The sequence below is a fragment of the Microcaecilia unicolor genome, chromosome 9 (assembly GCF_901765095.1).
Source record: "Microcaecilia unicolor chromosome 9, aMicUni1.1, whole genome shotgun sequence".
NCBI classification, from domain to species: domain Eukaryota; kingdom Metazoa; phylum Chordata; class Amphibia; order Gymnophiona; family Siphonopidae; genus Microcaecilia; species Microcaecilia unicolor.
In genome coordinates this window covers 105,383,810-105,406,569 of record NC_044039.1, presented here as the reverse complement: position 1 = coordinate 105,406,569, position 22,760 = coordinate 105,383,810, and the positions used below count along the sequence as shown (strand labels likewise).

The 22,760-nt window shown below is 42.2% G+C and overlaps 1 protein-coding gene across 7 annotated transcripts in view; it reads right to left on the bottom strand.

Moving 5' to 3' along the window:
• AP4S1 (adaptor related protein complex 4 subunit sigma 1) overlaps positions 1-22,760 on the bottom strand; it is a 113,487-nt gene that overhangs the window by 17,406 nt on the left and 73,321 nt on the right. For all 7 annotated transcript variants that reach the window (XM_030215288.1, XM_030215289.1, XM_030215285.1 and 4 more), the window contains one exon: positions 22,543-22,629. In XM_030215288.1, the coding sequence (XP_030071148.1) occupies positions 22,543-22,629 (87 nt within the window). The remainder of the gene's footprint in view (positions 1-22,542; positions 22,630-22,760) is intronic.

The window sequence follows — 22,760 nt, the reverse complement described above, 5'->3', positions numbered from 1 at the left end:
CCTGGGCTTGCTAAAAAGAGAAATAAGAAGACGCGTGAGTTTGTTTAGCTTTGTAGTTTTCTTTTTTGTATATTTTCTTTGTTTAAGTGCATTAGTATATTTTTGTAGGTTGTGGCTCTATAGGAGAAATTGTAATAGTCAGAATAAAATGAAAGGGAAAGGGGCAGATAAGAAAGAAAAACCTCCTGTATATGCTATGTATTTAGATTTAGATAGTTCAAAAAAATGCTCCCCTTTGCAGCATGTCATAGAATTATTCCCATTAGAAAAAAAACAGATTGAAAAAATACATGACAAATGGGTCAAATATGATGCAAAAGATTCTGTTTTGAGCTGGTCTCAGGATGGATCGTTTGATCGTCCAAAATTATTATCTCTCCTGAGCTATTTACAAGAAAATAAAAATAAAACTAGGCAGAAGAAAAGCTTAGAGAAGCATCTTACAATTTGGAATTTATTTTCTTTAGCAGCAGATCTGTTTCATGCTGATGTAGATAGGATACAAAAAGAGGCAGAAAGAAATAATCCCCCGTCATATGAATCTAGCAGGGACACGTTGTGCCCCCTAAGGGTGACTGATAAATGAAGGAATCCAAGGCAAAGCGCCCTGTGCCATGCGCTGGGTATTCGGCTCTTGATGACCCCCCCAGTGATTCAGAAAGTGAAAAGGGAGGGGATAATGAGGACAGTGATGTGGGGACTAGGGAACAGAAAAAGGAGAAAAAACGGGTGAGACAGAAAGAAAAAGGAAAATCTAGTGCAGAATCAGGCACTTACCCTGATTTGAAAACCCTAATTACATCAGAACAATATGACTTGGCAACACAATTTGAAATTGAGGGACGACTGCGGATGTACTCCGAGCCTCCCATGACCATGTCAACCCCAACTCATAAGCGAACAAAAACTATGCCAACATCTTTAACCCCAGGGCCCCCCAGGCCAATTTTTCGAGGCACGCATGTGGCTGCAGAGCTTATGAGACTGAATAATACTAGATATGGTGAGGAATGGTGGGGGGCTACTAGACACTTGTTAGATGTAAAACGGCTCCTTTTGCCGTGCGATGAAAATGGTCCTAGTACACATGAGGACATTCAGGAATTATTAGAGGTTGTCAACAAAAATTGCCCGGGTATAGGGACTGGAACATTTGTAAAAGAGGGATTGGAATTCTGGGATAATTGGTTCCACCAAATAAAACGTGATTTGGAAGAGGAAGGTAAACAGGAGATTTGCGGCGCTTTAGATAGTAGTGCTTTACACATGCCAGTTATGACGCGCTTAGACGCAGCTGGCAATCGAATACAACATTACAAACCATACACCCCTGTAGATGTGACAACTTTAGTTGCAAAAATTCCCAGTATAGTGAAAGGAGCTCGTATGTGGTTAGATGGGATAGAACAGGCAACTGCAGGGACTCAATTGACTATTGGAGATTTTAAAGCTTTATGTGCAGCATCAGGTATTAGTATTTCTCAACTGGCAGTGCAGTGTGGATATCAGCGTCTGCTGTCACATACTGCAGATGGGGATGTATATGTAGGGAATATTAAGGCTGCTCTTTCTGCAGCTCTGCATGTGATGTATCCAACCCCGATTGATTTTTCAGCCATAACAGCAAATAAATGGGACCCTAAAACTGATTTTTCGGCACATTTGACAAAATGTATAAATTTGTATAAGGCTCAAACAGGGCAAGATGCAGATGTAGAAAAAAAAAAAAAAAAAAAAAGCAGCCTTGGGTTCAGCCTGAAGGTTGAGGAATGTCATCTGTTTTTGATTTCTCGGGTGTCTGGCTTTACAGGTTAGAAAGGTCAGGAAGAACTGAAATTTTTTTTGTTCCTTTTAAAAGATTGTTTTAGATTAGATTTAAATAAGTTCTTTGTCTTATAGGGAATTCTGATCTCTGTTTATTTTAAAATATGTGTTATTCTGTTTCTAGTTCTCTATGTGGAATGTCTTTGCAATTTAACTTTGTTTGACTCTTTTTTAAGTGAGATTCCTGCAGTGTTAAGAGATCATCTGGCTTGAATTAGTCACAGTCCTAGCTAGTTCTGTGTGTAGGGCTAATAGGGGAAAGAGGTGATTTAAAATCTTTAATAACATCTGAACAATATGATTTGTCAGCAATATGGTTACTATGCTTCAGAATGTTATCAGAATGCAGGAATGCCCCAAGTACAAATGCAGACGCAGCAAGGATTAATGCCACAAGTAGTAGGGATGCCTGTGAGTGCCCCGCAGACTGCCTTACAGCAGCCGGCGATGCAATCACAGGGACCAGGAGCGGCAGTACAGAGACAGGGTACTGTAAATGCTTTTCCAACTTGGCAGAATATTCCAGACCAATGCTATTGACTGGAAGCAAACCCGTGTCAGGAAGAGGGAATGATTTTCAGGTTAGACACAAGGGAACCCTTTATTACATTGACAATTGGCAAATATGGAACTCCTGTGAGATTTTTGATAGATACAGGGGCGAGTACCTCTGTGTTGTGTGCAAAACCACAGGGAGTTAAACTTTCAAATCAGTATAGAACAACAGTGGGATTTACGGGGATAGAACAAAGAAAAAGGCTAACAGAACCCACTCTGGTGCGCTTGGAATGCCAACCGCATGGTTCAAGGGAGGCTGTGGTACCCTTCTTAGTGGCACCTGATTGCCCAGTAAATTTGTGTGGTAGAGACTTATTGTCTCAATTAGGATTGTGTTTAGATTTTGGAAATAAAGAAATACCAAGTTTGCTCACCATGGTTCAACAGTTGAATAATGAAAATAAAGTAAGGGTTATGGAAGAATTACCACAACATATTTGGAGTACAAGTGATTCACCATATGGACTAGCCGTAAATGCAAAACCCCATAAGATAGAATTAATAGAAGGGGCAAAGGGGCCGAAGCAAGACCCTTACCCCATACGACCTAAATTAGTATCCAAAACCTTGGAACACATTGATAAATTATTGAAATGTGGTATTATTGAACCTTCAGTATCCCCGTACAATACCCCATTGTTTCCGGTCCCGAAAGGGGAAAACAATGTAAGGATAGTACATGATTTAAGAGAGCTAAATGAGATTACAAGAAATCAATTTCCGATTTGTGCAAATCCTGCTACTCTTTTACATACCCAGAATATATATGCATATAACACTGTTATTGACTTGTCTAATGCATTCTTTTCAATACCTCTTCATCCAGAGTCTAGGGATTTGACGTCATTTATAGTACAGAATGAGGCATACAGGTGGACTAGGATGCCTCAAGGCTTTACTGATAGTCCATCGGTATTCTCAAAACAACTAATGATGGATTTAAAGGATTTCAGGAGTCAATTGCCTGACACAGTGTCATTGTTTGTCTATGTAGATGATATTCTACTGTCTGCTGAGACTGAAGCAGAATGCCTAGATTGGACTAGAAAATTATTTTTGTTATTAGGAGAGTTAGGATATAAATGTAACAGGGAAAAATGTGTTATAGCTCAGTCTACTGTCACCTTTTTAGGACAAAATGTTTCAGCAGAACATAAGGTCATTATACCTGAAGTTATATCTATTTTAAATGAAACCCCGGTACCGCAAACAGTTACCCAGTTACGTGCTGTTTTGGGAATGTTAAATTACTGCAGACAATGGATACCAAATTATACACAAAAAGTAATGAGACTTTATAAACATTTGAAACTGCCCGCAGCCACACCAAAGAATACACTAATTGTGTTGGAAGAACAGGATAAAATAGTGCTGGCTAAGATTGTGAGGGATTTGTTATCTCCAGGACCTTTAGCAGTAATAGATATCCAATCACCTGTGCATTTGTGGGTAAAAGACATGGGAAACAGTTGGGCAGCTATGATTAATCAAAATAATGAAGTAAATGCACCAGTAGCTTTTTTGTCAGGCTCTTTTAATCATGTGGAGAAGGGAATGAAAGAAATACCAAAGTTACTGACAGCTATAGTGGCTGCAGTAGGCAAATGGAGAGCACAAATGCCTTTTGTTCCTATTGTAATACATACTAACCACACGATTAAAACGCTGTTGAGCCCTAGCCAGACGGCATTGACAGCCACTAGATTTGGAAAATATCAAGCAGTACTTTTAGGACAAGATATAAGAATAATACCATTAACTAAAGAACAGAGAAATAAGATAGATCTGCTTTTTCCTGTCGATCAAGAGGGTGAGATTGATACTATAGAAATCCCTACATTTCACTGTCTTACTTTTGAACCCTTATCTGATGGATTAATATGGTTTACAGATGGAGCTTGTGAAAGGACTGTTGCAGGCTTTGCCTGCGTGCAGGTAGATGAGAATCTAAGAAAGATAATGCAAGTACAATATAAAACCCCTCCTGACCAGACTGCACAGCATGCTGAACTTTTAGCCGTTATTACGGCCTTACAACACACTGATATGACTCAAAATGTCACTATATATACTGATAGTGGTTACGTTGCAAGTTCACTACAGTATCATATATTAAAATGGCAACGTAGGGGGATGATAACCAGTGCAGGTAAAAATCTACAACATTACACATATTGGAAATTGCTGTTTGAAATTTTGGCAAGAAGGGAACGTGAAGGTAGAAAAACTGCAGTTGTGTGGACCCCGGCCCACACTGAAAGGCCAACCTTTGAAGCACTAGGTAATGCAATGGCTGATGCAGCAGCAACGGAGGTGGTTAAGCAAAGTGAAAAGATTTTGTATAATACTAGACAGACACAGGAAGGGCCACTTACGAATGTAGATAAGATTGAAATGTGGCAGCCAGAGGGACAGGAAAGTGAAAAATGGTTGAAGAGAGGATGTATGAAATTGGGAAGTGAATGGTTTAATGCAGAAGAAGGATTACCTTGTATGCCAATGAGCCAGGTGATTAAGGTATTGGCTGAGTGGCATGCAACCATGCATTGGAATAAGGAAACAATGAGGCAACAATTTGAGCAAAGATTTTGGACTTTAAAAATTGATAACCTGATTCAACAGGTTGTGCAAAATTGCATGGTATGCAATATTAACATACCTAAACGAGGTCCTAAAATATCACCTGGGACACTTCCAATACCAGAAGGCCCAGCAAAAGAATGGTATATCGATTTCACTGATATGATTGTTCCAGTGCAGGGAAAAAGATATTTGTTAGTTTGGGTGGATGCTTTTTCAAGGTGGATAGAAGCATTTCCATGTAAAAGGGAGACAGCACATGAAGTGGTACAATGCCTGATAACTCATATTATGCCAAGGCATGGGTGTCCGTCTAGAATAATTTCTGATAACGGGACACATTTTAATAACAGTGTTTTGAAAGAAATGGAAACGATTATGGGTTTAACACACAGAAAAGTATCAGTGTATCGCCCCACCTCCAATGGGTTGGTGGAGCGCTACAATGGTATTTTAAAAACTAAATTGAGAGTATTACTGAAGGCTTTAAACAAGGAAACAGCAGGTAAACCATATACCTGGCTTGATTTGTTACCATTAGCTTTGATGGTTATAAGGGCCCAACCTAATGGGCGTACTAAGTTGACCCCATTCCAAATTCAGACAGGACGTCATTTCTTCCCGATGCAGACAGCAAGTACTGATAGCACAACTCAGTACTGGCAAAAGCTACAACCTATGTTGAACCTGACAAGTGATATGATCCGAACAAATGTAGCATCACAGGCAGGGACTACTAATGATGTTTGTGCTTTTAAAGTAGGTGATTTAGTACTACGAAAGAACTTTACACATAAAACATGGAAGGATCCTGTGTATGTAGGACCTTTTGCTATCACGGCCCTTACTCAGACTGCTGCCCGTCTGGAAGGTCATACTTCTTGGATACATTTAGCAGATATTCGACGAATTAATAACATTGAAATGGACAAAGAATAAACAAACATCATGTCCCTAAACATGATGGTATTGGACTGTTGGTGTTTGTTAATGGACAATGAACACATATGAGAATAGACTTGTTACAGTGGCCAAAATGTTGAATTTGACTGATTGTATCATATGTGCCCACATCCTTGTCCTTGCCAGCTATGATGTATGGGACTACAATGATAAAATTGAGTGGGCACCATGACTGTGATCCCAATAATACCTGTGTAAGGGACTTCATTGGACAAATGAGACTATTTATAAGCAAGCCTTGCTTATGGACAAGTACCCACAGACATCATGTTGGTGTCTGATTAATAGTATGACAACTGAACACATTCCCCCGATAAAGTGCACTTACATGCAGAATGTTGTAACAACTGATTCAATGAATGTTATGCTTTTAATTTATGTAATTTTTAATGCCACATCAGCTAATGAAAAGTAAGAATGAATGACAGTGTACTTCCCTTTGATGAAACTCACTGTCTGTATTCAAAAGAAATATAAATTTTGTACCCTAGTACAATTGAATCTGTTTAATGCTGTGTAACATGTGTATTAGCATGTTTGCAAAGATGTGCCAGGATGCTTTTAAAATAACAATGATAACTGAAATCAAGAATGAATAGAACTTTAAAATGTCAGCAGAAATATTGAAAGATGTATGATAAAGATGATGAAAAGGCAGAGCTTGCAGGCACAGCATATCATAAATAACAAGGGGGAGGAGATTTAGAAGGGAGGAAAGGAAACAGACTGGAGCTAAAACGGATGTGTTGAGGCCTGGAATATCAGTCCTCAAAGGGAGGATGTTGAATGAAAGCATGACAATGTTGAATAAAAGCATGGAAGAATAGAGGTGGAAAGCTTCAAAGAACATGCAGAGCAAGCTGTTTCAACACTAAATCTCCTGGGACATGATGGGGCCCACATCAGCCAAAGGCATGGCTCCAGAAAGTCTGGCAAGAAGGGGGGGGCCGATAATGGGAACCAGATGCAGCATATGTTCTGCTGTAGGATTTATGGTATGGTACAGCCTGCAAGCACGTGATATCAGGAGAAGATTATAAGGAGAGTGGAACAAAGAAATAAGTAAGCATTTTGAATTTTTCTTTGTCTGTCTATAGCATTTTTGATTTGCCTTAAGCTTGCTGTATATTGCTTGTGTGTGTAGATGAGTTTTGAGTACAGAAATGCTTCCTGACTACCCCTATTGATGGTAATCAGCTTGTACACTAAACAAATGAGTACATTTTTTATATTAAATATGAAATTCGTCTGGCGTTCTCTACAAAAGTGGCGGCATCCTTTTATACAACTGGCTATGGTAGGGTTTGAGGTACAAGAAAAGCACAGTTGGGGATAGGGGATGTGACTGGTCATAAAGGAGTGGTCTGGCTTAAAGTAGCTAATTCCAAAATTGGCTTAAAGTAGTCCATTCCTAAATTCTTTCCTTGCTGACCAGAATGGCTTCTTCCCCTAAACCCCACTTCCTCTTGGATATCTTGCTGAGTCTTCACTCAGTCCCCAGTATATATCATTGGTGAAATCCATTAGCAGATGGAGTCAGAGCTCGTGAGGACGGGGACAGAGCTTGTGGGGACGGGGACAAACTTTGTCCCCATGTCATTCTCTAGTTTGTACTTTCAAAATGAAACCATGTTAAAAATGGTGACTTCCCTACATAATTGGCAGCACTGAAAGGGAACTTGATATACCGTCTTTCTGTGGTATTTTGCAACTACATTCAAAGCGGTTTACATATATGCAGGTACTTATTTTGTACCTGGGGCAATGGAGGGTTAAGTGACTTGCCCACAGTCACAAGGAGCTGCAGTGGGAATTGAACTCTTTTCTCCAAGCTGAAGAGCCCTAGCCGCTTTAGCCTTTCCTCATAGGGAAGTCTGTGCCAGAGCCGGTGGTGGGAGGCGGGGCTGGTGGTTGGGAGGCGGGGATAGTGCTGTGCAGACTTATACTGTCTGTGCCAGAGCCAGTGGTGGGAGGTGGGGCTGGTGGGTGGGAGGCGGGGATAGTGCTGGGCAGACTTATACGGTCTGTGCCCTGAAAACGACAGTTACAAATCAAGGTAAGATATACACAAAATGTAGCACATATGAGTTTATCTTGTTGGGCAGACTGGATGGACCATGCAGGTCTTTTTCTGCCGTCATCTACTATGTTACTTTGAGGCATATTTTCAAAGCACTTTGGGAGGCTAAGTTCCATAGGTTTCTATGGAACTTTGGGAGGCTAAGTGCTTTGAAAATGAGCCCCTATGTAACCCAGTTCCCCAGGATCAAAGTCCGCTGCACTAACCATTAGGCTACTCCTCCACTCTACTTACACATGTAGCTTTGTGAAATGGGGAAGCTACACGTGGAGGTGGCACCATTGGCACCTGGAAGTTGTGAAATTACCACTTCCATGTGTAGGAGCCGATACCAACACTTGGAAGCTATTGGATCTGGGTCATCAGGGCCGTGCCGATGCGGTAAGCGAGGTAAGCGCCGCAGGGGGGCGCCCACCTCTGGAGGGCGCCGCCGCGGTGCTTACCCTCGCCCCGGCGCCCCAGCCCAATCGTGGACTTCGGACGTCCCTGCTGCCCTCACAAGCGTAGCGCTTTTGCGAGGCAGCTCGGGCTCTCCCTCCTTCCTTCCTTAGTTCCCGCTCTGGCTCCCCGATCAGCAGCCCCCTCCTCCCCCTTCCCCCCCCCCCGCGTGTTTTAACCTTTACGCGATGTCAATCAATGAAGAACGCACACCAGACTCGTTTCCAGCTTCTCTCTTCACACAGTGTCCCGCCTTCAGCGTCAGCGATGATGCATTTCCTGTTCCCGCGAGGGCGGGATACTGTGTGAAGAGAGAAGCTGGAAATGAGTCTGGTGTGCGTTCTTCATTGATTGACATCGCGTAAAGGTTAAAACACGCGGGGGGGGGGGGGCTGCTGATCGGGGAGCCAGAGCGGGAACCAAGGACGAAGGAAGGAGGGAGAGCCAGAGCTGCCTCGCAAAAACGCTGCAGCCTGCCACATGTAGGGGAGAGGAAAATTGTTGGCGATGTATGGATGCAGGGCAGGGAGAGAGAAGAAATCATTGGACAGGAGGGGAGAGGGCAGAGCAGGGGAGAGAATTGCTGACAGGCATGGATGGGAGGGCATGGATGGGAGGGCAGAGAGGCATGGATGGGAGGGCAGCAGCAGGGCCCAGGGAGAGGACAAATTGCTGGAAGGGGAGGGGAGAGAGGAGGATTGCTAGCTATGGATGCAGCAGGGAAGGGCAGAGAGGGACAAGGATGGACATGGGGCCCAGGGAGAGTACAATTTGCTGGAAATGGAGGGGAGGGGAGAGAGGAGGATTGCTGGCTATGGATGGAGGAGGGAAGGGCAGAGAGGGACAAGGATGGACATGGGGGCCCAGGGAGAGGACAAATTGCTGGAAATGGAGGGGAGGAGGATTGCTGGCTATGGATGGAGGAGGAGGGAAGGGCAGAGAGGGACAAGGATGGACATGGGGGCCCAGGGAGAGGACAAATTGCTGGAAATGGAGGGGAGGAGGATTGCTGGCTATGGATGGAGGAGGAGGGAAGCGCAGAGAGGGACAAGGATGGACATGGGGGCCCAGGGAGAGGACAATTTGCTGGAAAGGGAGGGGAGGGGAGAGAGGAGGATTGCTGGCTATGGATGGAGGAGGGAAGGGCAGAGAGGGACAAGAATGGACATGGATGGGAGGGCAGGACCCAGGGAGAGAGAAGAAATTGCTGGAAATGGATATAGAGCAAGAAATGAAGAAGAAAGGAGGAAAGTAAAGAAATTAATGGAAAGGAAGCCCTGGAAATGGAGTTAAGAGGACAGATAGCAGCAGACTCAGATACTGGGCCAGCATGATCGGAAAAAGAAAGTCACCAGACAACAAAGGTAAAAAAAAATCATTTTATTTTCATTTTAGCGTTTGGAATATGTCCACTTTGAGAATTTACATCTGCTATCTTATTTTGCAATGCATAGCAATTTGTTTCTAAGAATATTGCTGACAGTTCCTGTCAGTGTGGCAAGTGGTGAGCGATCATTTTCACCGGGGGGGGGGGGGGGGGGGGGGGGCGCCAACTGATAGTCTGCAGGGGGGCGCCAGAGACCCTAGGCACGGCCCTGTGGGTCATTCAGTTTTTCTAACATGTATTTGTAAAATGGCTGTTCTTGCTACACTTGCTGCAAGTATTTTAGGAAAGGCTCTGCATCAGCAGATTATTTTCTAAAATACCACTGGACCTGGATGTCTGAATTCTGATCTCTACAATTTATGTAAAATGGGACCCTTCCCTGAAGCTGTCTTGTACTGTTTTTTGGGTTAAATCAATGTCAAGTCTGCCTCTTCCAACTCATGGGTTTTTTTTTTCTTGGTCTCACCTGAGAGAAAATACACATGTAGCATTCTGCCACACAGACACTGAGGTGTTCTTTGTGCTGTTTTAATCAAACCACTAACAGTTTAAAAGAATGCAGTAGTTTCTGGCATTTTCTGAGACTATGGTTAAGTCAAAGAATACTATAGTTCAACTATATTGGAAGGAAGTTATGTACATAAGACCATAAGAATAGCCACACTGGTTCAGACCAATGGTCAATCTAGCAGAGTATCCTGTTTCATACAGTGGCTAAACCAGGTTATAAGTACCTGGCAGAAACCCAATTAGTAGCAACATTCAATGCTGCCAATCCCAAGGCAAGCAGTGGCTTTCCCCATATCCATCCCAATAATAGACTATGGTCTTTTCCTCCAGGAACACGTCTAAACCTTTTTAAAACCCAGATACACTAGCTGCTGTTCCCACATCCTCTGGCAACAAGTTCCAGAGCTTAACTATTCTCTGAGTGAAAAAATATTTCCTCCTATTTGTTTTAAAAGTATTCCCATGTAATTTCCTCGAGCGTCCCCTAGTCTGTACTTTTTGAGAGACTGAAAAATCGATTCACTTTTACCCATTCTACTCCACTCAGGCTTTTGTAGACCTCAATCGTATTCCCACTCAGCCATCTCTTTTCCAAGCTGAAGAGCGTTAACATCTTTAGCCTTTCCTCTTATGGGAGGAGTTCCATCCCCTTTATGATTTTGGTCGCTCTTCTTTGAACCTTTTCTAATTTCGCAGTATCTCTTTTGAGATATGGTGACCAGAATTGAACACAATACTCAAGGTGAGGTTGCACCATGGAGCGATACAGAGGCATTACAGTATTCTTGGTCTTCTTTACCATCCCTTTCCTAATAATTCCTAGCATCATGTTTGCTTTTTTGGCTGCCGCACACTAGGCAGAAGGTTTCAGCGTATTGTCTACAATGACACCTATGTTTTTTTCTTGACTGCTGACTCCTAAAGTAGACCCTAGCATCAGATAACTATGATTCAGATTATTCTTCCCAATGTGCATCACTTTGCATCTGTCTACATTACATTTCATCTGCCATTTGGATGCCCAGTCTTCAGTTTCCTAAGGTCTTCCTGCAATTTTTCACAATCAGCATGTGTTTGAACAACTTTGAATAGTTTTGTGTCATCTGCAAATTTAATCACCTCACTTGTTCCAATTTCCAGATCATTTATAAATATGTTAAATAGTACTGGTCCCAGTACAGATATCTGTGGCACTCCACTAAGAAAAATGGTCATTTAATCCTACCTTCTGTTTCCTGCCCAATAACCAGTTCCTAATCTGCAAAAGGACATTGCCTTTTATCCCATGACTTTTTTAATTTTCGCAGGAGTCTCTCATGAGGAACTTTGTCAAAAGCTTTCTGAAAATCTAGATACACTACCCCAACTGGCTCATCTTTATCCACATGTTTATTCTAGCCTTCAAAGAAATGAAGCAAATTGGTGAGGCAAGACTTCCCTTGGTTGAACCTATGCTGACTGTCCTATTCAACTATGTTTGTCTATGTGTTCCGTAATTTTATTCTTTATAATAGTTTCCATTATTTTGCCTGGCACTGAAATCAGGCTTACCGGTCTGTAATTTTCCGAATCACCCCTGGAACCCTTTGTAAAAATCGGCGTTACATTGGCCACTCTTCAATCTTTAGGTACTATGGATGATTTTAACAACATGATACAGATCACTAATAGCAGATCAGCAATTTCATGTTTGATATCTTTCAGTACCCTGGGGTGTATGCCATCTGGTCCAGGTGAATTATCACTCCTGTCAATTTGGCTCTGGACGTCTTCCAGGCTCACCAAAATTTCTTTCAGTTCCTCTGAATGTTCACCCTTGAAAAACAATTCCGGTACAGGTAGATCTTTTAAATCTTCTTCTGTAAAGACTGAAGCAATGAATTCATTCAATCTCTCCACTATAGCCTTGTCCTCCCTGAGTGCCCCTTTTGCTCCTTCATTATTTAACGGTCCCACGGATTCTCTCACAGGCTTTCTGCATCTGATGTACCTGAAAAAGTTGTTACTATGAGATTTTATCTCTGTGGCAAGTTTTTCTTCATATTCTCTTTTAGCTTTCTTTATCAAAGCTTTGCATCTAGCGTGACAATGCTTATGTTAATTCTTATTTTCTTCATTCAGATCCTTTTTCCATTCTTTGAAGGATGTTATTTTCGCTCTAATAGCCTCCATCACTTCACCTTTTAACTACGCTGGCTGTTGTTTACTTACAGTTTTTTCCACCTTTGTTAATATGTGGAATATATCTGGACTGGACTTTCAAGATGGTATTTTTAAACAACATCCATGCCTGCTTAAGTCCTAACCTCTGCAGCTCTGGTTTAACCATATTCTTCATTTTGTCATAGTCATTCTTTTGAAAATTAAATACCGCTATGGTAGATTTCCTTAGTGACTTCACTCCAGATATCAACTTGAATTTGATCATGTTGTGATCATTGTTTCCCAGCGGATCCAACACTATTACCTCTCATACTATGCTCTGCGTTCCACTAAGGATTTCATGATATCACTAAAATTAAAGACTCCTTTTAATTCACTCTGGCAGCCTGGAGAAAAAGGCATCTGCCCCTTCTAAATCCACATAATAAACTGTTTATTGGAAAATGTAAACTTGAAATGCTTTAAAAAATAACTGAACAAACATGACAGTTGTCAGGAACAGAAAATTCAAAACATTCGGCAAACAAGACGGTGACCCATCCTACCACAAAAAAAGCGTTCAAGTTTCAGGTTATTGTTATTTACTATACCCCCTTCAAAAGATATCTTTAAAAGGCACTGGACATTGTTTCATGTCTACCAATCAATTAGCAATTCATATCAGAAAAGAGGCAAGTAAAGGAGAAATAATATTATGGTAGTATATGCAGATTTACCCCTAGTGACAGTACTGCTAGACTATCACTAGATGTCATCAGTGCTACTTTGATTCCAGCAGGGGCAACTGCGGATCACTCGTGCCCTAAACCCCTAGACATCAGGGAATTCCATCAGGTAGGCTTGAGTGAGCCCTATGGGAGGGTTGGGGGTGACTTTGTAGGGAAGGGGAAGGAATAAGGAGACTTGGGGAGAGGGGTTTTCGAGGGGAAAGGGGAGATTACTATTTATTGCCAGTCCCTGTGAGATGCAGCCTAGAAGCATCAAAGCACAGGTACTATAATTAATCAAATTTCTCTTAGATTTATTATACATAGTATTCGTCTGAGTTGAAGGTTTGGTGTACCAACTCCATAGCCATGCTTAAAACAGCTGGTCTTTTGAGATATTTCACCAAAACATATAGCTACAGTGAAATCAAACAACTCAGTTGTGAAAAAGACCCTGGTTAGGCAGCCCAGCTCCTAGAAGAGGGAGGCGGAGGGTGATCATGTTAAATAAATAAAGACATATTTAAAGTATCTGGCAAACCTAACTTGGGTTGCAAAAATGTACCAGAGAGAAAAGTGCAAAAATGCAAACCAGACAAGAATTTTAATGTTGCAAAAAAAAAAAAACAACACGGGGAGAATGCAATGGCACTTTGTACTTGCTCCACAGAAAAACAACGACCAAGAAAGACAAAGGATGGAAGCTGGCATGCCTGAGCTGTGTCTTAGTCATTTAGATGTCTTTCAGTTTTGTTGTTGTTAATTCTACTCTTAACTTGACAACTGAAGACATATTTGTGTGTGTGTAGGATTGAGGTTGATATGTCTATTTTGTATATTGTCTTTTCAGATTTGTTTGTTTTTTTGTAATTTGAGATTTGTTTGTTTGATTTTTATTATGGATGTTTTAATGTAATCTGCTTAGTTGTAGGTGGAACAATAAATAAACCTACTGACTGAACTATACAGTTTCATAATGGTTGCTATATGTACTGCCAAATAAAATAATATTGTTGCTGTGGGACTGTAACACCCTGTGATTAAACTGTAAAGTCCATCCCTTTAAATCTGTTGATTGTCAAATCTACTTGTTCGATATATTGTTAATTTTTTTTTTAATTCTTTTCAAACCAAAAGAATGTTTAGGTACTATTCCACTCAAACCAGCCCTCTCCTATAGGTTAAAGATACTCACAGAGACAACAAAGATTATATACCCATATTTATATCTCTATATATATCTATCCATATATAAGGGCTGCATATTAATTGTGATTAACGCATCAATCACTAATTGCGATTATAAATTAATGTGATTGATGATTTGCCTTCCTCTCCCGTCTGCACACCCTGTCTGGCATCTGTTCCTCCCCTCCTGGACAGCTGACAGCTCTCCTCTACCCTCCCCTCCTGGTTTACCGTGTTATTTGCAGTAAATCATCAACCGGCAGTGTACTGAAAGGCTGCCTGGGCCTGCACCGAGTCTTTTCTTCTGATCCGTCCCATTCCCTTTTGACGCAACTTCCTGTTTTCAGAAGGGGGCACCGTGTCAGAAGGAAAGGCCCTGTGCAGGTCCGGGCAGCCTTTCAATATGCTGCCGCTGCAGGACAAAGACTTACTGCACATAACAAGGTGGGAGGGAGACGGCAGTCTGTGAGAGACGGTGGGTGTGCATGCAGACGAGTGAGTGAGGTGGGAACTGAGAGAAAATGCGGGAGGGGAGGCATATTTGGGAGAAAGAGAATAGGTGAAGGCACATGGAGAGAGAGAGAGAGAATGGGTGAAGGCACAGGGGAGCACATGAGAGAGAAAATGGGTGAAGGCACAGGGGAGCACATGAGAGAGAAAATGGGTGAAGGCACAGGGGAGGCACATGCAGAGAGAGAGAGAGAGAATGTGTGAAGGTACAAGGGGCAGAGAGAGAGGGAATGGGTGAAGGCATAGGGGGGCACATGGAGAGAACGAGAATGGGTGAAGGCAAAGGGAGCACATGAGAGAGAGAGAGAGAGAGAGAGAGAGAGAGAGAGAACTGGTGAAGTCATAGGGGGCACATAGAGAGAATGGGTGAAGGCACAGGAGGGCACATGAGAGAGAGAATGGGTGAGAGCATGGGGGACATGACAGAGAGAATGGGTGAGAGTACAGGGAATACATGAGAGAGAGAGAGAGAGAGAAAGAGAGAGAACGAGAACGGGTGAAGATTCCCTCCAAAGCTACAGTACCTGTTCAATGGCTGGTGGGGTAGCTGAAGCCCTGCTATCCAAAGAAATTCACTTGCACTCCCCAAGCATGCTCAGTTCTTGCATGAATTTAGCATGCTCTGGGAGTGCAGGCATCGGTGGCTGGAGGCACCCCACTGACTTTCTCGCTCCTGAGGCAGCACAAGGCAGAAGGGGGGACGCTTTGGCAGTGGATTCTTCGACTAGCTTCGGCATCCTCACCAGCAAAGGTATGATATTTAATGGGGAGGGGGAATGCGTGCACCCCCTCCAGTCCATCCCTGTGGCCCCCCATGAACAGCTGGCTATGCCCTGACTTTAATCATGTATATACACACACACACACACATATACAATTTTTAAAGGTTGTTTGAATTTGTGTATTTTTCACCTGCGGCACCTATGAAATCTCTCTCCACATATTGGTAAGACAAGTCTGACCACAGTTCACGCTGTGATAACATCATGACTAGACTACAGTAATGCCATTTAAACTGGTCAAGACAAAAAAAGAGTTTGCATCAGCTCCAACTAATTTAGAATGCAACCGCATGACTGATAGAAGACTGCAAGTGGAATGACCACATTACACCCTTACTGCAAAAACTACACTGGCTACCAGTGGCTTACACGGCTAAATTTAAAACTCTGTTGTTTGATTTTCAATGTCCTCAGACAAAATGAGCCAGAGTACTTAAAGAGACCTTTAACATACCTTTAAGACCTCTAAGATCCTCTCAAGGAAAATCACTGTTTATTCCCTCATCAAAATAAATTGTATGATGTGATGCCTGCTAGTGAGCTCTCTCAGGAGTAGCCCCCACATTTTGTAATTTACTCCCAGCAGGGCTACATCTAACTTGAGACTACCTCTACTTCAGGAAGCAGATGAAAGCCTGGCTCTTCTCCAAAGCCTTTAATACATAGGGTGCTTGACTATGCACCACTCTGTGCCTAGACTAGCTTGCTACGCACACTGTAATATCTTGTTTAACAGTACAAAGAACTTGCCTAGAGTTTAGCCACCCATCTATTTACCCCAACTGTACCGCCCATCTTATCCCCATTTATATATCTGCACTTGGCCTCTCAGCTATATGGTAAGTTGTATTGTAGAAAAGCATTAGCATCATATCTCTGTTACTTGAATGTTCTAATGCGTGCTTATTAGATGTTTCATTAGTATTATGCTGACATTGTATAATGGGGCTTATTTTCGGAGCACAAGTTTGAAATGTCTATATGCGAATGCCAGGAGCCTAAGAAATAAGATGGGAGAGTTAGAATATATTGCACTAAATGAAAAATTAGATATAATAGGCATCTCTGAGACCTGGTTGAAGGAGGATAACCAGTGGGACACTGTCATATCGGGGTACAAATTATATTGTAGTGATAGGGTGGATCGAATTGGTGGAGGGGTAGCATTGTATATTAATGAGAGCCTTGAATCAAATAGATTGAAAATTCTGCAGGAAAAAAAACACTTCTTGGAATCACTGTGGATTGAAATTCCATGTGTAAAGGGGAAAACGATAGTGATAGGAGTGTACTACCGTCCGCCTGGCCAAGATGAACAGACAGATGCAGAAATGTTAAAGGAAATTAGGGACACAAACAAACTGGGCAACACGATAATAATGGGTGATTTCATTTCACCGATACTGACTAGGTAAATGTAACATCGGTGCACGTTAGGGAGGTAAAATTCCTTGATGAAATCAAGGACTGCTTTATGGAGCAGCTGGTACAGGAGCCGACGAGAGAAGGAAAAATTCTAGACCTAGTCCTTAGTGGAGCACATGATCTGGTGCGTGAGGTAATGGTACTGGGGCCACTTGATAACAGTGATCATAATATGATTGGATTTGATATTACTTTGAAGTAAATATACATAGGAAATCAAATACGTTAGCATTTAACTTTAAAAAAGGAGACTATGATAAAATGAGAAGAACGGTAAAAACAAAATTTAGAGGAGCGACTGCAAGTGTCAAAAATTTACATCAGGCGTGGATGCTGTTCAAAAACACCATCCTGGAAGCCCAGGCCAAATATATTCCACGTATTAAAAAAGGAGGACGGAAGACCAAACGACAACCAGCGTGGTTAAAAAGTGAAGTGAAGGAAGCTATTAGAGCTGAAAGAAAATCCTTCAGAAAATGGAAGAAGGAACCAACTGAAAATAATAAGAAACAGCATAAGGAATGTCAAGTCAAATGCAAAGCGCTGATAAGGAAGGCTAAGAGGAACTTCGAAAAAAAGATTGTGTTGGAGGCAAAAACACATAGAGGGGCATAATTGAACGAAAACGCCTATCTCCATGGGCGTTTATCTCCAAGAACGGGTCCGTGAAGGGGTGGACCGAACCGTATTTTGGGAAAAAATAGACGCCCATGTTTTATTCAACAATGTGTGAGCTGGGCGTTTTTGTTTTTCAGCGATAATGGAAAATGAAAGCGCTCAGCTCAAAAACGAATAAATCCAAGGCATTTGTTCGTGGGAGGGGCCAGGATTCGTAGTGCACTGGTCCCCCTCACATGCCAGGACATCAACCGGGCACCCTAGGGGGCACTTTTACAAAACCAAAATAAAAGGTAAAAGAGCTCCCAGGTGCATAGCACCCTTCCCTTGTGTGTTGAGCCCCCCAAATCCCCCTCAAAACCCACTGCCCACAAGTCTACACCATTACTATAGCCCTAAGGGGTGAAGGGGGGCACCTACATGTGGGTACAGTGGGTTTGGGGGGGTTGGACGACTAATAAGCATTAAGCAGCACAATTGTAACAGGTAGGGGGGATGGGCCTGGGTCCACCTGCCTGAAGTCCACTGCACCCCCTAACAACTCCTCCAGTGACCTGCATACTGCTGTCAGGGAGCTGGGTATGACATTTGAGGGTGAAAATAAAAAGTTGTGAAACTTCATTTTTTGTGGTGGGAGGGGGTTAGTGACCACTGGGGGAGTCAGGGGAGGTCATCCCTGATTCCCTCCAGTGGTCATCTGGTCATTTAGGGCACTTTTTGGGGCCTTATTCGTGAAAAAACAGGGTCCAGGAAAAGTGTTCTAAATTCTAGCTAAAAACGCATACTTTTTTCCCATTATCGGTGAAATGCGCCCATCTTTGTTCGGCAGATAACCACGCCCCAGTTCTGCTTTCGCCACACCTCTGACACGCCCCCATCAACTTTGTCCGCATCCGCGACGGAGTGCAGTTGAAAACGTCCAAAAATCGGCTTTCGATTATACCGCTTTATTCGTTTTTGTGAGATAAACGTCCATCTCCCGATTTAGGTCGGAACTTGGGCGTTTTTCTCGTTCGATTATAAGGTGGATTGTAACATTTTTTTAAAGATATATTAAAAGCAGGAAGCCGGCAAAAGAATTGGTTGGACCGCTAGATGACCGAGGAGTAAAAGGGGCGAACAGGGAAGACAAAGCCGTAGCGGAGAGATTAAATGAATTCTTGGTTTTGGTCTTCACCAAGGAAGATTTGGGTGGGATACTGGTGCCGAAAATGGTATTCGAAGCTGATGAGTCGGAGAAACTTAATGAATTCTCTGTAAACCTGGAGGATGTAATGGGGCAGTTCTACAAACTGAAGAGTAGCAAATCTCCTGGACTGGATGGTATTCATCCCAGAGTACTGACAGAACTGAAAAATGAGCTTGCGGAGCTATTGTTAGAAATATGTAATTTATCCTTAAAATCGAGCATGGTACCAGAAGATTGGAGGGTAGCCAATGTAACGCCGATTTTTAAAAAAAAGGTTCCAGAGGAGATCTGGGAAATTATAGACCAGTGAGTCTGAAGTCGGTGCCAGGCAAAATGGTAGAGACTATTATTAAGAACAAAATTACAGAGCATATTCAAAAGCATGCCTCACCAATCTACATTTCTTTAAAGGGGTGAACAAACATGTGGATAAAGGTGAGCCGGTTGATACTGTGTATCTGGATTTTCAGAAGGCATTTGACAAAGTACCTCCTGAAAGACTCCAGAGGAAATTGGAGAGTCATGGGATAGGAGGTAGTGTTCTATTGTGGATTAAAAACTGGTTAAAAGATAGAAAACAGAGAGTAGGGTTAAATGCTCAGTATTCTCAATGGAGAAGGGTAGTTAGTGGGGTTCCCCGGGGTCTGTGCTGGGACCGCTGTTTTTTAACATATTTATAAATGACCTAGAGATGGGAGTAACTAGTGAGGTAATTACAGTAAATTTGCTGATGACACAAAGTTATTCAAAATCGTTAAATCACGGGAGGATTGTGAAAAATTACAAGAGGACCTTACGAGACTGGGAGACTGGGCGTCTAAATGGCAGATGACGTTTAATGTGAGCAAGTGCAAAGTGATGCATGTGGGAAAGAGGAACCCGAATTATAGCTACGTCATGCAAGGTTCCACGTTAGGAGTCATGGACCAAGAAAGGGATCTAGGTGTCGTCATTGATGATACATTGAAACCTTCTGCTCAGTGTGCTGCTGCGGCTAAGAAAGCAAATAGAATGTTAAGTATTATTAGGAAAGAAATGGAAAACAAAAATGAGGATGTTATAATGCCTTTGTATCGCTCCATGGTGTGACCGCACCTTGAATATTGTGTTCAATTCTGGTCGCCACATCTCAGAAAAGATATAGTGGAATTAGAAAAGGTGCAGAGAAGAGCGACGAAAATGATAATGGGGATGGGACGACTTCCCTATGAGGAAAGGCTAAAGCAGCTAGGGCTCATCAGCTTGGAGAAAAGGTGGCTGAGGGGAGATATGATAGAGGTCTATAAAATGATGAGTGGGGTTGAATGGGTAGATGTGAAGCGTCTGTTTGTGCTTTCCAAAAATACTAGGACTAGGGGGCATGTGATGAAGCTACAAGGTAGTAAATTTAAAATGAATCAGAGAAAATCTCTCTTCACTCAACGTGTAATTAAACTCTGGAATTCGTTGCCAGAGAATGTGGTAAAGGCGGTTAGTTTAGTGGAGTTTAAAAAAGGTTTGGACGGCTTCCTAAAGGAAAAGTCCATAGATCGTTATTAAATGTGGAGGAGTGGCCTAGTGGTTAGGGTGGTGGACTTTGGTCCTGGGGAACTGAGGAACTGAGTTCGATTCCCACTTCAGACACAGGCAGCTCCTTGTGACTCTGGGCAAGTCACTTAACCCTCCATTGCCCCATGTAAGCCGCATTAAGCCTGCCATGAGTGGGAAAGCGCAGGGTACAAATGTAACAAAAATAAAAAATAAATAAATGGACTTGGGGAAAAGCCACTATTTCTGGAATATGCAGTATAAAATGTTTTGTACTTTTTGGGGATCTTGCCAGGTATTTGTGACCTGGATTGGCAACTGTTGGAAACAGGATACTGGGCTGGTTGGACCATTGGTCTGACCCAGTATGGCTATTTTTATGTTCTTATGTACAGGTTTCCATAGGTTACTATGGGTCTCATTTTCAAATGAGAAAAACATCCAAAAAGTGACGTCTGCATTTGGATGTTTATCTCAGAAAAACATCCAAATCAGTATTTTTGAAACATCTTTCCGTCAGAAGTCCATCTAAATTTTAAGGGGGTGTGCCAGGGGCATATTCAAGATGGGACTTGGGCATTCCTAAGACTTAGACGTTTTTCAGCCATAATGGAACAAAACAAAAACAACCAGGACTAAAACTTAGATGTTTTGAGTTACACCTGTTTTTATTACGAATAAGGCACAAAAAGGTGCCCCAAATGACCAGATGACCACTGGAGGTAATCAGGGATGACCTCCCCTTACGCCCCCAGTGGTCACTAACCCCCTTCAACCCCCCCAAATTGTGATTAAGAACATTACTTGCCAGCCTCAGATGTTATACTCCGGTCCATTAGAACAGAATGCAGGTCCCTGGAGTAGTCTAGTGGTGGGTGCAGTGCACTGCAGACAGGTGGACCCAGGCCCATACTTCCCCCTACCTGTTACACTTGTGGAGGAAACTGTGAGCTCTCCCAAACTCACCAGAAACCCACTGTACCAAAATATAGGTGCCCTCTTCACCCATAAGGGCTAAGATAGTGGTATACAGTTTGGGGTGGGTTTTGGGGGGGCTCAGCACACAAGGTAAGGGAGTAACGGTCAGATGTGTACCTGGGAGCAGTTTATGAAGTCCACTGCAGTGCCCCCTAGGGTGCTTTATTGCTGTCCTGGGATGTCAGGGGGACCAGTCTACTAAAAAGGCTGGCTCCTCCTCCATCCCAATGGCTTGATTTTGTGTGTTTTGCACTCGGACGTTTTTTTTTTTCCGAAAATGGCCCCCCTAAAAAAAGTCCAAAAAACAAAACGTCGAAAGTATTTTCGAAAACAAAAGATAGATGTTTTTCTTTTTCGAAAATGACCTTCTTTCCTGTTCAGAATTTGGACGTTTTGTGTGAAACGTCCAAATTCAGATTTAGACGTTCTATCGAAAATGCCCCTCTATGTAACTTTGTAAGTTTAAGAGGTTTGAAAATATGCCTCTATATCTCTGTTATTTGAATTTCAGTGCTGTTAAATGTGTATATTTTTGAAACTGTTTCATGGTAGACCTATAATTAGGTTTTAATTTGCTGTTCACAAGCTTACCTCATTTAGAGCCTCTTTTATCAAGCCACGCTAGTGGTTCTCACGTGGCAATGCCAACAAAGCCCATTCAAAGTGAATAGGCTTTGACAGCATTGCCACACCAGGGACTGCTAGTGCGGCTTGATAAAAGAGGATCTTATTGCATTTATGTTTATATTTGGTCATTTTTACTATTGTTATGCTGTTAACAAAATTATAAGTTTTATGTTAAAACACTGTCTTGGGTGAATCTCTTCATAAAGGCGGTTACAACAAAGATTATATACATAAACACTCAAAGAAACAACATAGATTATATAATATACATATTCACACACAAACACAAGGGATGGAAAGAGCCAGAATATCTGCATTTTGTGCAATGCTATCATAGTCCAGGAATGTCATAATATGTAAGCTGCCTAGGCCACACCCTTGATGAGTCTCTTAATAAGGGCAGCATAGGGAGAGATGCTGATGTCAGCTTCCCCTCCCTCTGGAAAATGTTATTAAACATGATTCTTTGAAGGCATGAAGTCTCTTACCTCTGCATCGTCAATCCCAGCCACTATAAATAGAGCTGCATATTGCCGGTACACTAATTTGAAATCTTTATACTCTATGAAGGAACACTGAGAAAAAAAACAACAACACAATAGACAGTTAGTTACAAATAAAGTAAATGACTACATCCTTGAAGAATTTGGTGATTTCCAGCTGGATGAGAACAGTAAACCAACCAGCCAGTGAATTTCTATTCTTT